Raw genomic sequence first — 16,827 nt, 5'->3', positions numbered from 1 at the left:
TCACTGCCTCTAACTATACATTATGTTAAGCTAATTTTTTGAAATCCTTGTTGCTGAAAAGCCTATATTTTTACCTGTTTTTTTGTCGACAGGAGTCTCAATAAACAAGGAGTCTAGACTATGTAACAAGTTTTTTTGATACCAACATTGAAAAATGATACTTTCGCCCCGCATATGAGGGGCGAAAGTAAAAAAATGCATCCCACGGGGAGAAAGTACTTAACGAAGAGCGAACGCAACTGAACGAACAGCGAAAGTGACTGACGTCACAGAAAATGAGAGAAATGAGTCGAGTTGTCAACAAAATCCGCTCATATTATGCAGAATACTTTGATCAAAATTGTAAAACACTGTGCGCCAGTGTTCTTATTGAAATTAGCATACAAAGTTGATACTTTTTGTTACTGAATGATTTGTTAGTTATATCTTAATTGTTGTGTGTGTTATTGTTGTGATGGCTAAATTATTAAATTTTTCATATACCAGGGGGCTGCCGCCCCCTGGACCCCCGCATTTTCTGGCTAAATGCCTTTTTTTTCAACATTTTGTTGCGATGTTTGCGATACGTATCAATTTTCAATGTTGGTATCAAAAAAAATAGTATGAACGACTCGGGGCAAAAGTAAAAAAAATTCAACCTGTGCGATTAGAGCCCTTGCCTTCGGCGCGGGCTTCAACTCTCGCACACGGTTGAATTTTTTTACTTTCGCCCCTTGTCATTCAATGTACTATTCCTGCATGCATATACCACCTTATTATGCCCCAAAAAATATCGGAAAATTTTTGTTGGAGATATAGGAGGGATATTTACGATGGTAAGAGAAACAGTCGTTTTTTTAGAAGCACCCTAATAGATATTTACACTAACTCTAATGTAAATATAATAATATCTAATAAGGTCGAGGAAGAGTTGAAGATCTTTCCGCTTCTTTGATATAAAAATTTCATGAAAATTGCTTCCACGAAAATTCGAACAAAGGGTATTTTCCGACAATAACGATCTGATGAGGAACAAGATTTAAGACTCAAAACTCTAGTTTCAAGAAAGAACTGCAGTTTCAGGAATCAGATTGATCCTTCATCTATTGCCTCAAACTGTTGAAAGTGGTCGTGCAACACTGTGAGAGGCGGAGGTCTGTGTCTTTAAACGCATATACGCATATACGACAAGTTCCGCTAGCATCATTTTTTAACGGGTGGAAACGGATTTGCTTCACAGTGTTTCACGCTCTATCGTCTCCAGCAAGTTTTACGATATAGTTTGTGTAAAAGCGTGGAGGTGTAGGCTGTATAAAAATGAACGGACGTGTAAATTTTTACTCCGAAAAAAATTCGTCTTTTTGCTTTAATTTTGCCTTAATTATTTGCTCAATTTCAATTAAAATATCCGTAAGTGGCATCAGTATGTGTGTGTTTGATTTTATGTGGATTATTAACGAAATTTACGTGGATGTTGTGAATGAGATCGAATGGACGTGCGATCTATGAGCTAGCATTGGATTAGAGATTTGAAATCTGTGAGCGGTCACTGGAAGCAATCGTTGCTTGGATTTGGTAGCTCATTGGTTTCAATTTCATCTTCCAACGAGCTGAGCAGCACGTTTGAGGGAATGAGTGACTGTTGGAGGCCGACATATCTTGTGAGGCTGTTGGAGGTCCTCTATTGTGCTCGTGTGGTGGGATGATTGTGCATGAGGATGGAGTAAAATAAAGGAATGAGAAAATGTATGAGATACGAGTAAAAAGACAAAAATTAAATGACATCCGCTAGTCCGATCACTTTGTCGAGCGACGGTGATTGTGATACCTCGAGTAGCGATCCAGCGCTGTTCACGGTAAACGTGATTTGTTTAATATACAATACACGTGTACGATGAACCGGAGAGTAAAAAGGGGGATCCAAGTGGATAACTCTCACTGTCAGTGGTTCAAAGTTCAAACTCTACTGGGTATGTGCACAGCCACCAGCTCTTGATATGTCACGGTCACGGTCTATCGTCTCCAGCAAGTTTTATTCGTTCGCCAAAGAAACTCAGGCGTCCGCTGAGAGGTGATTTTCTATGGTCTAGTTATATAGGAGGACAACCAAAACTTTCGGCGATAGATAGAGCATGAAAATCTGTGGAACAAATCCGTTTCTGCTAGTTAAAAAATGTTGATAGCGGAGGTCGTTCGGAGGCTTTTAAGTTCGATTTTTTTAAAGCATGCACGTAAGTGATTAATAATTTGAATTTTAAGTGGTACACTCACGGAATTTTGAAAACCGACACATTTTCTGGTTCGTGGTTAACTGTTTCTTTTGTGAATTTTCCATGTATTTTTATATGGAGAAATCATAAACTCAAGTAAAACACAGCCTTAGAAAATGTATCGGTTTTCAAAATTCCGTGTGTGTAGGTATTTGAACAAACCGTTTCAAATTGTTGCAAATATTACCAGATTTAATAAGTTGAACAACGTTCAACCTCAGTCACCGCGACGAAATAAAACTTTACCACAAAATTTGTGAATTTATTTTTTAATATACTTTAATTCCCCATTTCACAACAATAATAAGATCCGGTTAAAAAGTGTCTTTTTACCACATTTAACCTAATTCTAATGTTTTTTTTTTTCTTTTCTTTTCTTACTGAAAGTAAATAAGATAATAACCATAAAAATTATTTTGTTTTGTAATTGTAACTTATAAAAAGAATAGAATCGTGAACAATTAATAATTGGTGATAAAAAAACTGAAACAAGAAAATCATTTCCTTCAAATAATAAATCGCATAAGTTTCTTCCATTTTTTTTGTTTGTTTTTGTTTTTAAGCTTAATATCCATAGATTTTTATTTTTAATAATTTTTTTATTGTTGAAATTAATATTTTTTTCATTTAAATGTCTTTCCTTCCCGTTTGTTCTCTTCCGGATTCAACTGTTTCATTTTCGTCGTAATAATTTCATTTTCTTTTTATGTTCAATTTTATAATGATTTTTAGTTTCTTTTCTTGTTTTCTCATTCATTTTTTAAGACTTAATTTACTGTGTAATTGTATGTACACTGCAACGATTGTAACGACTGCAACGCAATAAAACTAATTCGAGATTATACAGTTTATCTGTGCATTTTTACCGGCATTCAATGTGACTAACATACCAAAATAAGCGGACATTGTACAAAAATTGAATTTTTAATTTGTAACGCCAAATTATTAGGATCGAGCATCGTTTTGACGACGGAAATTTATGGCAAATTCGAAAAAAAAAATTGAGGAAAATAGAGGAATCTCGTGGCACGAGAAATTACGTTTGATGTTGATGTTGTTGGGTCAATGTGGATGTGGAGTGTGGACTATGGTAATGCCAGACAAATTCTTTGTTTTTAGCGCGGCAATATACCAGGGCCTATTTTGTCTTGTCGAGAAATCTATTTCTTAAAATTTATCGAATTTCTATTTTCGATAAATTAAAGAAAACTTTCAAGAAATTCGAGATATTTCAAGAAACTGATCTCTATAAAATAGGTTCTGCATTGTACTGTACCGATTTTGTAGCAAGGGATCATTGAAGTTTATTGAGAAAGCGTAAGTGGTTTTTGGTGTGATTGTGGTGGACATGTAATTGAAAAAGGTTAACATTCAGACAGCAATGTCATCGACAGTATTGACAAAACAAGCGATGCACTTATAGTAATACGTACGGCTATAGCAAAATCCATAAAAAAACTAATGAAGTAAAAGATTTTGCGTGGCTCTGAGCAAAGCGGAAGTAGTAGTAGACTCAATAGTTATGGTGATGATCCTCGTTTCGTCTGTGAAAGCTTCCACATATTCTCGTTGGAATGTAAAAGACAGTAACACTTTCGAAAATATTTATGAAATTGAAATTTCCACATTTCGTTACGATTTAATTCGGTCTGGGTTTGATATCTGCGTATCCACGACATCATCCACGACATCGTCTCATCATTTCAAACTTTTCGTTCTAACTTTTTCTATTAATAAGTTTGGTCTACAGTTTGGTTTCGCTTCAAAATACAAAAATGTTTTCGATTCGATGTTTCCGAAGTATGTTTAACAGATTCACAAAAAATCGATTCCTTCATCGGTTTTAACACATATTTTTCTATAAAAGAACTCATTAGCCTCTATCGATTATGGATGACATACGACATAGCCGCCCGTAACATGAATTTTAATATTGCTTCGCCTCGGGTCGACAATCGACATCTAGTGCGAAAAAATACCTTCATACCTACCTTGGTAGATAAATAACTATTTTGATACTTTGACGATTCAAAATGACGATGAAACGATAAGTAGAATACAGCGACCATTCTATTCATTAAAATTCTCGTTTGTATCTGTATTTTATCCCATGGACACAATAAAATGTCTTTAAGATAAATCAGACCTGACTCGTTGAAAATTTCTCGGTTGGAGTCAAATCGAATAATGAAAGGCTAGAAAAACTTTCGATTACAAATCGTTCATTCAACCACTTTAGAAAAAAATTCAATGATCAAAACATTGTGTTCGCTTATTTTGCTATGCTGCGTGCGAATGTCGATTAAAACAAAATGTAGCCCCCAAAAATTACATGATTTATCTAATTTGCTGTTTTCTGAACACAAACAGCTACTTTTACCCACAATTAATGGTTTTCTTCTTCGTCCTCCTTCTTCATTTTAATTTAAATTCTAAATTAATTGGTAATATTCGGGAGCGAAGTCATTAGCTAAATTGCTCAAAAATGTGAAATCGGATGAACTATTCGAATTGTTTTCTAAATTTCCTATGTTATGATTGCCATTCGTATTATTACTGGAATACGATGGCGAACATTGCGCATAAGTGGCCTCCGATGTCGGTTGGCTGCTGTGTGTCGGGTTCGTCGGAATCGGTTGTGTAGTGTTAGCGGTGGCATGAACCATTTGATTCGGCTGAGCCGTTTCAAAGTACTGCGGATAAGTGTAATTATCACAATTGTCAACAGATGGTGGTGCATACGCCTCGGCAGCATATTCGTTCGGATAGTAGTTGACATTCTCATAGTAATTGGTTTGGTTCTTTGAATCGTAAAAGTTGTTCGATTCGATGCCAATCGGTGGCACTTCGTATTCATTGTGATAATATTGATTCGGATATTGTGGCGTTGCAGGATTGGTTGCATTGTGTTGGTTATAGTAGTTTTGATTTCTATGAAAATTGTGAGCTTTTCCGTGGACATCATGGACTTTATAGTTAAGCTCCGGTTTGACCGCATGGAAATCACCTTTTAGATGATGGAAATCGGGTCGAGCGTGCGGAAAATTGTTTTTCTGATAGTGATATTCGGCTTGGGTGGGCGCGCCTAATGTCTTTTGATGATGAGCAAATTCAACTTCGTATTTTCCATAGTAGTCCGGTTGTTTATTGCGATAATAAGCGTGCGTTTGATAACCGTCGTGTACACCTTGTGCTGTGACGTTGTTCTTGTTAAATTTATGCGACGATTGCGAATAATTAGGCGTAACGGACAAATTATCGCCGATCATTGGTGCGGCATCACTGTCACGTCTATACATATCCATATTGTTGTAGAACTGGTCCTTCGACAGCATCGATTCTTTCTTCACAACTTGAACCTAAAAACATAAACTCGAGTTAGAACATTCAAACGAGACCAACGAAACTTCTCATTACGAGTGGATTCTCCTTTTTCTTAGTTTTTGTTGGGCTCTCCTCTTCTTCGTCTAAGCTAACGCTGGAAGCCACACTTGAGTCTGCACTTATAATATTTATGTTGGTGATACCATTCGTGTTTGTTGTAATAGTTGTATCAAGCGTTGAGTTCGGTGTAACTAATTTTGAACGAAACGAATGAAAATGATAACAGAACTGACAAACGGAACGTCTCTTCCATTCTTACCGCTTCCATTATTCGAGTTGTTGTTTGTAGCGCTAGGTGTATTATTGTTATGGCCTCGAGAATTAGACGTTGAATCTGGAACATCATCCGAGGGTAGTTCGCATCCTTGACATGACTTCTTCGAACTGGAATCTGGAAAGATGGTACCTTTTTTACATTTTATTGATCGTTTACTTTTCCGCTCATCTCATAATATGAAACTTACTACACTGCTGACTATCGTCATCGCCTTTGAGACTGTCTTTATTCTCGTCATCTTCGGACTTCGATAATGTTTGCCTTTTATGTTTCATGCGGCGATTTTGGAACCAGACTTTTACCTGAAATGTTGGAAGAATGTCGATTAGTTTCCGTCCACTTTCATTGATCCTTATAGGAGATGGATTGTCAGATGTCGCATCTTAATTCTGATAAAAGAACGCGACATGTGAAGTGTAAAATGTAACACATCACTTCTCATACACCTCTTTGTGGGCCATAATAATAGGAGGTTAGGTAGAGAATTCAGCTGAGCAGTTGTCGGTGATCGTGTAAGTTAGTTACAAAATTGACCGTAACTCCTTGACGAACCACTAGATTCACCTAGTACTCTGAATTGGGTTTTTGTCCGTTTACAACGAAGAAGCCCATGAGAAATGCTTGAAAATCATCAATTTTTCGAAACCATTCAATCATCATCATTATATCGTTTCGATGAGCAATGACACCTTTTCCTATGAACGCCATCTCTCACTTAAAACAGAAACTTATGGTTAGAGTGAAGCTTTTATCCGTTTCATCTAATTCCATGGTTGTGAGGTATTTGGGTAGAACGGTAATTATATACGCCATCGGTAAAATGCTTCGTAGCTGTTTCGCAGGAGAAGGTAACGGATTTAGCTTTTCATGGCTTTAGAAGTAAAAGTTTAGATAATTAAGTAAAGGCACCTTGGTTCAGTTGACTAGAAAACATTACATCCTAAAGCTTACTTCTGAAATTTTGTTGTTCAACCCTCCGTAAATTTTGCAATTTTGCATAAGACTTTTCTTCAATTATTGGATCATTAATGTTGACGTTCCAGAAATTTGTTGACTAACACATGCATATCTTCTTCTTGATAATGTCTCCCTGTCTACCGATTTATTTATGCCGTAGATTTCAATCATGGTCTGAATTTTCTCTCTTGCTGAAGACAACTCCCTGGTAAATACGTTTACTCGTGTAGGGGATAGAAAAAAGATGTCGTTCGATTAAGTTCTTTTCAAATTTCTCGAAAATCGAAACTAATTAAATTAAAACACACCGATTTTGTCTTGTTATGATACGTAACATACGTTGTTTTATCATAAATTACCTTTCCATAGTCGATTTACATTAAGGTTACACATAGGGATGGGAGACGTTTAAAATTATCGATAGTATCAATCGAAAGAAATTATCGATCATCGATTAATCATATCGTTATCGATAATTTGATATTTCGGAATATATCGATAAACATCGGATTTTCGGACCGAAATATCGATATATCCTAGGATATATCGATATATTGATAATTATCAAAATATCAATAATTATCGATTATCGATATTTTTTTAATAATTTTCGATAAAAAAAAGTCGATAATTATTGATTATCGATAATCATTATCATTATCGCCCATGCCTAGTAACACAGACAAAAATATGGAAAATGTCACGAGTTTTTTTTGTATAGTTTTTTAATGCATTTTTCACTTTCTTAGAGATTATTAGGCATTGCGTTGCATAAAATCAGTCAAAAAAACCTAAAGGGTGAAAGTGACGCAAGTCCATGCGTCTACTTACAAAATAACTGATATCGCTGAGGGTGATTCTGTGCTTGTACGCAACAGTTTCATCAGCACAAAATTGAACCAAAAAATTTCGGAAAAAAAGAGTCGTTTTTGACCAAGAAATTCTTTAAATCGATTTTGTTTATCTAGTGCCGAAATATCGCGACGCATTCTTTAAATCGATTTTGTTTATAAATATTTGCCGAAATATCGCGACGCACTATAAACAAAACATTGCTCCTAACGTATGCTAGGATTTTTTAGCGAACTATATTCCAGAAAAAGCCTCTTAGTATGAGAAAAAATGTAGAAGACAACATGATCATCAATTAACGGGACCGTTAATTGACCTACATTTTTGTACATTTGGCCAAAAAAGAGCCAACACGGACGGCTTCATGGCAAAAAATCGATTTGAAGAATTTCTTGGCCAAAAATATGTCGCTAAGTTCTACAATTCAAAAAAGATGCGTCACAGTGATGAAAATTGTTAAATTAGGGAAAACATGTCCTTGAAGATTTGGGGAAACGAATTGGGACATTTTGTCGTGCGATAATAATAATAATTTCCAACTCACGCTGTTAGTGTGCTTTAGAATTTGAATTTGACGAGTGTCCGAAAAATGAACGAAAAAATAAGTTTTAATGCATGTTTATATGGGAATGACACGATTTACCGCTGCGTTAAAAATACCTTCTCACGTTCCTTTTTGAATTGTCATCGCACTTACGGCGTCATTTCATTCTTGTTAAAGTTATGACGTTATCATACTTATCATGACATAAAAAGTTATGTTGGTATCTCTTCAGAACGGTTAATTTTAAGCAATTTCGCACCAGCCAACCGAAAAGTAAACAATTTAACACCATTCGAATGTCGTACCGCAATCAATTGCCATAAACATCTTTTTTGGTATCACTTCCAATGCGCATTCCCTTCTACAAAACATAGCTAACGCCGACCCGTACGAAACACCTATTCGTATCAAAAGCCTTTAATGTGAAACTCTTCATTTCTCTTACTTCATTTGCTTCTCTGCTGAAAAACTATTCTCCCTTTAAAATCACTTACATTATCCACTCTTTGCCTTGTTATCATATACAACTAAATTGCCGGAGGCAATATAGACAGCCCCGTACGAAGACAAATTTCATAAATTCCTATTTAAACAGCTATATACCGCTATATTTAACTATATTTCACTATAAATAAACATTTCACAGAGGAATATGCTATTATATAGCTCTATATGCCTGTATATAGCTCAATATAGCTGTATATAGGTATATATACATGTCCGTATATGGAATCCCTGAAACCCCACACACATAACAAATTATTTACATGTTAACAGAAACTCTCTAAGTATCATTTTTCCCAAGATATTTCTATTTTACTAAAATCCAATATGGCCGCCGGCAGCCATTTTGTTAGGAGACCGGAAATAGTACCGACGCTTTACATTCGTTAATACCTTTCAAAAAAAAAAAAATCATGAAATTCGGTCAAAATTTACTCGAGATATTGTCAAAATACACTACGTTCACTGTACTTCCGAGTAGCCAGATAAGAGCTCACTCCAAGAGACCTAGCTCACGCTCCGGAGAACATAATTTCATAAAAAAAAATTTCCCTGATTGGTACGGTCAATACCTATCTAATAAAGCTAAAACAGACGAAATATGTTCAAATGTGGCCGACCTACAAGCAAAAACTGCTTGCCGCCCTGTGCCTGTTTCACACCAAGGGGTCTAACTCACAAGTCGGTCATCCGATTTCCATAAACTTTTTTTTTGTCGATCGGTATTGTAAATACCTTTTATTTGACGTATCACTTACAAGTTTAACGTTTAAATGTCCGGAGATATCTTCGAAAAACCGTAAAGCACTTATTGGGCCACAGCTCGGGAGGGGTCGATCCAAAATCACTCATCTTCGAACTTAGCCTGTCTTTTGACATTACCAAACGGGAAAAAAAAAAGAATTTTCAAAATCGGATGCGTTTTACTCAAGTTATCGTGCAGACAGACAGACGGACAGACGGACATTTTTTTTTTCGCGGATTTGGCATCTCTAGACAACCACAATAGGTTTCCCCTTACTCAGGGAGTCCAATTCGACGTGTTACAAACGTATGCGTAAACCTATAAGACCCCAGTACTTCGTACGGGATTAAAAATTCCATTTTTCGATGTAGATCTAAAAACATTTCAGCCTTTTCGTTAGACCAAAAAATATTTGAATGAGGGATCTCCGAAAAAAAAATCTCCGGTTCACGCAATCCCAATTCATTGGACCTCAGACCGCAGTCCTCAGACATTCTCTATTCGCCTTAGGAAGACAGCAGAACTTCAAAAGTCGAAATGATGACTTTTTGGGACACCTTTGCTGGAAGTTACTGGCCCGAGTAGGTTCATTGGAAAACTAAAGTCAAGTAGTTATGGGCAAGTTCGACAATTAGTGTTCAAAAAACAGAAAATAAAACAATTACGAAGTAGTAGACGTAAAACCTCATTTGTAAAAAAAAATATTTTACAGTCGAAAAATAAGAAGTGACAATTACAATCCAAATCTTCTTTTTTTCGTTACACTTGTGTCCAGAAAAAACTAGTAAGTAGGTAAACTAGATTCTCGGTTGTTGTGAATTGAAAAGTTTTAATATTGTCTATGATTGTATGAATGATGATATAAATATGACGATGCAGCTTGATGAGTTTTTAGTTTGTAAAGAAAATGGTCAGTGTGATGGCTGAAACTATAGTCGCAAGATACAATTTAAATTTGTGTTGATGCCTTTTAAGAATTCATTCTTTTTATAAATTTGAATAATTGTGCCGGTGCTTCGACAAAAACCTCAGTATACAGTTTAAGATAAAAAATATTCTTCGAATTGTTGTAACACAAAAGCCTGTTATGTCCTCATATGTTATCTTGTATTTGAGGACAAAATATGAGCGATGCGCTCTGGTCTATGTGGTCTTATATAGAAAGTGTAAGTTAAAACTAATGAAGTAAAAGATTTGGTATACATCTGTTGAAAATGATTTGGTAAAAAAGTAACAAAATCTAATAATTTAATCTAATAATACTGGTGGTACACTTAGAGGTCATTTTGCCTCAATTTTAGGGTCAACTACCACTCACGCCACAAACACTTCAGCGACTTTTCTTATTTGGATTACCTACGACATTACTAAGACTTTAAGCCCATTAGAGCAATAATTGATAGTTTTCTTTAGAGAGTTTCTTTGGAAAAACGGCCGACCGACCAAAATCTTCATGGTCGAATCTAGAATATGTGGACTTGGAAGTAAATAAGTGAAAAAAAATGACAAAACAATTAAGGAATTTCAGGGAATGAATTCCCTTAAAGAAGGCCCTGCTTATAATAGGATAAGTTCACGAAAGTCTAGTTAAGTGAAAGAAAATTTCATCAGTCAAGGGTAGAATTGTCACTGTTATTAAAAAAAGCTGGTTTATCTTTTCTGAAGAGAACCAGAATTAACGACCCTTTCCTCCAGCGTTAACTACCCGTAGGTATTTGACTATTAACATATTTCATTTCATTTCATTTATTTATTTCATTTCAGTTTCAAGATTACAATACAAGAAAACATCTGCGTAGCTCTAGTGTGACGAAGTCAATTTGAAAGAACATATGAGAAATGTAGAGTAGCGTTTGGATTAAAATGGTAATGAAGAGTAGCTACTGTTTTATACAACTATAGTTATGCGAACCTTGGTATACCAAGGCCATTTAGAATTTAGATTCTATTGTGATACGTTCTATGCGTTCTAATTACTGCAATTGTTTTTCAATTTTTCGTTGTTAGTTATAGAATTTGCCGAGGGGTGACGCACTTCCATTTAATCCATTTAATCCATTAAATCCATTTAATCCATTAAATCCATTTAATCCATTAAATCCATTTAATCCATTTAATCCATTTAATTCAAAAAAAAAATTTTTAGTTTTACCGAAATAATTAGGCTACCCACCTGAAAAATTTGTAAAGTAATTGCGAAAAATAGATTTGCACGATCACCAGCTCGTTTAAATTTTTTTTTGTTAAAAATAGTATTAAATTTATTTAATCCATTTAATCCATTTAATCCACTTTACACCAAAAACTCCTAAAAGTGGATTTTTTTCGCTTTTTAACATTGTAGTATGAGTTGTAGTACGTGGTTCGATCAAAATCAACAATTTTTAAGACTTTTACAGTATTTTGTAAAATGAAGTTTTTTCGTATTTAATCCATTTAATCCAATTTTTATTCCATTTAATCCATTAAATCCATTTAATCCATTTAATCCATTAAATCCATTTAATACCATTTAATCCATTTAATCCATTTAATCTAGAAGTGAGTTACCCCTCGGAATTTGCTATTTCTCTTGTTGAAAGAAGATCCTTGTTGGATAGAAAATCTTTTACTTCATTTGTTTACACTTTGTCTTATATGTCCACATTTAGTCGGAGACATTGCACTTTTTTGTCTACAATCTCTATCAGACGACCATGAACATAGAGCTAGGGGTTCATTCAAACTGTATGAAATTAGACGGGGAGGAAATTATTTTTTTATTGCAAATGACCGAATGATTGACCAATTAACATGGATTTTACAAGACGATCCGCTGGCGTTGGGTTCATGATCCTCAGTTCTCAAACTGATTTTTTTAAATTAATTTTCGATCAAAAATTGATACTAAAATGTAATGGCAAAGAAAGGAACGAACAATACTCTCTCTAGCAAACAAACTCTCAGCTCTCTGTCTCAAATTCACGCCTTATTTCTTTTTATTCTACAAACCCTATCCTACGCTGTACTGTACATGTAAATTCCAAAGGCTACTTAATTCTTTCACCTTAATAAAAGTAGTTTGGTTGCTAGAGAGGGTTTCAGAACGAACGTTGAATGCGGAAGAGTCATATTGACAACGTTAACCAAATATTTCGATCGTTTAATCGTTCAATAATCCGAATGGAATGGAGACTGGCATGCAATTGAAAAAATTTCATTGAACAATCGAATGCACAACTAATAGCTCAATGTTTTCCATATGCGTCGTACTTATTATTACAAATGAAAAAGTGGATGGAAACATACCTGTCGTTCGGTTAAATCTAGACTAGCTGCTATTTCAATACGTCTTGGTCGGCATAAATATTTATTAAAATGAAATTCCTTTTCCAATTCAAGCAACTGCGTATTTGTATATGCGGTACGTAATCGCCGTGGTAAACCATTTTCCGCAACGAATTCAGCTAAAAAGAATTGAGAGAGGAAAAAAAATTAATTTAATCTATTTAGCATTTCAAAAATTTCAAATTCGAAACGGTTCGGTATTAAAAATGTAATATTGAGAGTATGAGTATATGTATGTTGTGTGGATGTGTATGTGTGGTGGAGGAATTATGTTAATAAATTTATAAAATATTAAATTCAATTTTAATTGCTTTATGTGGTTTAATTTTAACAGATTGTTAAAATTTTATCCCTTGATTGCAGTTTAATGTTCTCGCAAATATTTGGGGAGCGAAATGGTTGTTGATGTTCACGTTTCGCATTTCACTCCCATGAAAACGATAAATAAATTTTTGCAAATCCATTGCCGTAACCGAAATATACAACAAAACGGAACACAAACGAAGCGTTAAGAAGGACCGAAACGGCAATTAACGCAAGTCAATTAAATTATTAAATCCATTCATTCAGCGAAATAATTGCATGTATGCACAATGCTACATCGAATATTAAGTTAAGACGAAAAATCTTTGACGTTGACTAATTTACTCAAGGTCAGACGAATCATTATTATACATTCAGGGGGAAATCATTGTCTAGCATTTCCAGATGAATGTAATACCAATAAATCGTGGGCGAATCAATTTACTTTCCCGTCATTTAGGTGCAATTTTTCGGTTTGGTAAACCAAACATCCAGTAGCAAATCAGTACACTTGAACAAAGGAAATTGGTTTCAGGCATTCATGACCTAATAAGCTTCTCAGTAGGTCGTCATTTCGTATGTAGTTTAAATAAGAAAATCACAAACTAAAGACCTTTGTTCATTTGATTTGTTTTATTACAAGATTAAACTAATTGAAAGGTCTGGAGCGAAAGAGATCATGAAGCATAGTTACAGTTCATTGCAGGGCCTAAATTATGAGCAATTCTGATTTTTTTTTTTTTTTACGGAATTTTTCTCAAAATGAAGCCCTGCTTCATAGAGACACTGTAGACTTCTGAAATATTCTTGATCCGTAAGAATTAGGGAATAATTTGACATATTTCCTAATTTTAGGGCGCACGGAATTGAACTTTACAGTCATCTGTTTTCAATGGATTCAAATAGCTACAGTTGTCCTGCTGTATACTCTTCAAATCCCTGCTTTATTACTCTTCAAATCCGAGTTCTGATGAAAACTATTCGTTCATCCCTCCAACAAATTAAGTCCATTGAATCATCGCACCTCTTATCAATCTTAATAAAGCTAATACCCACACACAATAGAACGATTAACCTATGAATCTTTAAATGATTTCCGAAAAGCTTTTGGTATAAGACTCTAAGACACTTGTGGTGTATTTTGTGTATTGTCGTGCATTCGAACATAAGGAATAACATTTTGTCTGTGCAGATAAAGGTATTATATCATAAAGTTATTAAGTATTGTTTAGTGAATAAGCAGTTATACGTTTGTTGTAATGCATTTCGGTTCTCTTTCCAATTAAACCGAACTTTTGAGTGGGAAAATAAAGTTTTTCGAAACTTTGGGTTGTTAATGTGTGACGAACTTTCTCAATTAATTGGTATTGGAAGGCCCTGTATTCGAATTACATTTATTCGAAAAGTTTCGAGCAACAATTAAAGTGGAATGGAACGGTTTCTCTAGGTCACGAGTCGCATTTTTTTCTTTCGGATCATTAGAATGGTTGGGTTTAAGTAACCAATTACTCCGATCAATTGAACATACAGTCGAACGGATATGCATAAGTGGAATTGATGAGTTCATCAATCAAATTGAAAGAAATTAAATCTATTGCTTCTGCTGTTGAAAGTATCAATAAGTTTGATACAAAATCTATGACTTCATTGGCTTTAACATACATTTTGCTGTAAATGTAAACACTAGCCAGAGACAACCATTTTGTATTTGTCGCCGTTGTCGATAACAAATGTATAAAATGTATTTCAACAAAGGCCCACAGCTCAATGGAAATAAGTTCTATAACAAACCGGCCAGTATTTTGTGGTCGTTTGTAAATATTTGTTCAAAGAGGTGAGCTTAACGAACCTGTTACATCTGTCTGTAAGATAATAAGACCCTTTTCTCTTGAATGGCGTGTCGCTATATATGTTTACAGTAACACTTCACATTCGTACCATGTGTGCCACGAAAGAAAGGTACAACCATGCCAAACCGTTGGTATTTGATATAACTTTTTGAGGTAAGTAAACACAGCAAAAAGAGGGGAATAAATATCTTGTTGATGTCAACTTAATCCTCTCCATTTTATAAATGTTTGATTTCCTGATCAATTACAGTGGTATGTCCATATATGAAAGAGTGATATATGCGACAAAGTTGAACGTTCGTGGCACAAAAAAACCTGTGTTGGTAGCACTGATTTTGAGCTAGTGGTTAGTCAAAATAGTCAAAATTATACGGGGACAATCTAGCGCGTCATCTAGCGTAGCTAGTTAGTATTTTAGGTCAACCATGAGCCGCCAATAAACCGGTCGAAAAAAAAAACTGCGAGAAAAATTTCAGAACAAATCCGGAAAGCGTCTTCTGGAAACCTTTTTATCGAAAATACAGACCTCTGTATGTGCCATGACTTTTGTACGACAAAAAAAAATTGTAGATTCAACAGTTTCAGACTGAGATAAAGCTTATACCTCAAACTTCAATACTGTCAGTTCTTTCCATACAATACCCAACAAATTGTGTATCCTATCTACCAACGGGCAGTGAAAAATAATTCCAAATCAAATTCTTTCCTAAAATAAATTCGATTAAACTTCGAGCGAGCGAGACATGATTCAATACATTTTTTCAATACACAAATTTCCATTTTCATCGTAAAAAATGACCTTAATTTGCTGTGGAAAATGTTGATTTGGTTTTTTTTTCTGAGTTGAGGAAGCGAAAGAAATGTTCAAAGATGAACGATTTCGTTTTTTTTCTTCCAAAAATTAAAACTTCTGCGGGTGAAGTTTTGCGGTATATATACAATACATACAAACAACAATCAGCATGATTATGTGCCAAAAAACGTTTTTATTTTTTACGATGATTTTTTCCTTCAAAAGCCATTTCTTAAATAAAATTGCTTAACGGAAAGATATGTGAGTGTTTGTGTGCAACGCAGCGAATTTTCGTAAGTAGCTGGCAAACGGTGTATTATCTCTTAATTCGAAATGAAATATCTTACATGATGTGTCAGGTATGACAATTGGACATACGAGTCAGGGCTTCTAAATATTTCAAGAATAGGATTGTCTATGTGCAGGCCACAAAATGACAAAACGCCATCTTGCCAACTATCGAGTAAGGCGAGTACACAGTTTGTGGAAAATGACTGAAAAATCAACACTCTGCAAAATGACTGCAAAATTACGGCGCAAAGTTTTTAACATACCAAAAAAAGTCTCTGTTTTATGTAATTAATTCATAATTTATTAGTTTAAGTTCAATATTTCGCTTCCCAGAACGAAAAGGAAATAATTTCAACTAATAACTAATCAATAAATCACATAAAACAGAAACTTTGATTCGCACATTTAAACCTTCGCGCCATTGTTTTTCGATCATTTTGCAGTGTCGATTTTTCAACCATTTTTCACGAACTGTGTACTCATTTACATCTTATAGCTCTATGGATTTAACAAGTCTAAATTATCAAAGCAAGGCGAAAAGCAATAGTTATTTGTGTATCTGTTTTGGACGATTGCTTTTAGGCAATTTGGCGAGTTGTTTAGGCGAAAATGCCTAAAATCAGTCGTCCAAAACAGATACTCAAAAAAAATGTCATGTTAGGGGTCGAAAACCAGAGAAAAATCTCAAAACTCCCTCATTTTCGGCCCCGACACATGAAAAATAGAATTGCTTAAAAATAAACTTTTAAAT

General features: G+C 34.7%; 1 protein-coding gene across 4 annotated transcripts in view; it reads right to left on the bottom strand.

Annotated features, from left to right (window-relative positions):
* Positions 1-2,541: 2,541 nt before the first annotated feature.
* LOC119085767 (homeotic protein proboscipedia) overlaps positions 2,542-16,827 on the bottom strand; it is a 73,201-nt gene continuing 58,915 nt past the window's right edge. For 2 of the 4 annotated variants that reach the window (XM_037196252.1, XM_037196255.1), the window contains 5 exons: positions 12,801-12,958; positions 6,098-6,212; positions 5,893-6,039; positions 5,667-5,824; positions 2,542-5,608 (listed from right to left, as the gene is read on the bottom strand). In XM_037196252.1, coding sequence (XP_037052147.1) covers positions 4,682-5,608; positions 5,667-5,824; positions 5,893-6,039; positions 6,098-6,212; positions 12,801-12,958 — 1,505 coding nt within the window. In that variant the 3' untranslated portion in view covers positions 2,542-4,681. The remainder of the gene's footprint in view (positions 5,609-5,666; positions 5,825-5,892; positions 6,040-6,097; positions 6,213-12,800; positions 12,959-16,827) is intronic. The other 2 variants (XM_037196253.1, XM_037196256.1) reach the window with 1 other exon arrangement.

The sequence above is a fragment of the Bradysia coprophila genome, chromosome X (assembly GCF_014529535.1).
Source record: "Bradysia coprophila strain Holo2 chromosome X, BU_Bcop_v1, whole genome shotgun sequence".
In the NCBI taxonomy this organism is placed as follows: Eukaryota; Metazoa; Arthropoda; class Insecta; order Diptera; family Sciaridae; genus Bradysia; species Bradysia coprophila.
Note: the sequence above shows the minus strand (reverse complement) of the source record. Positions and strands in the feature narration are given on the sequence as shown.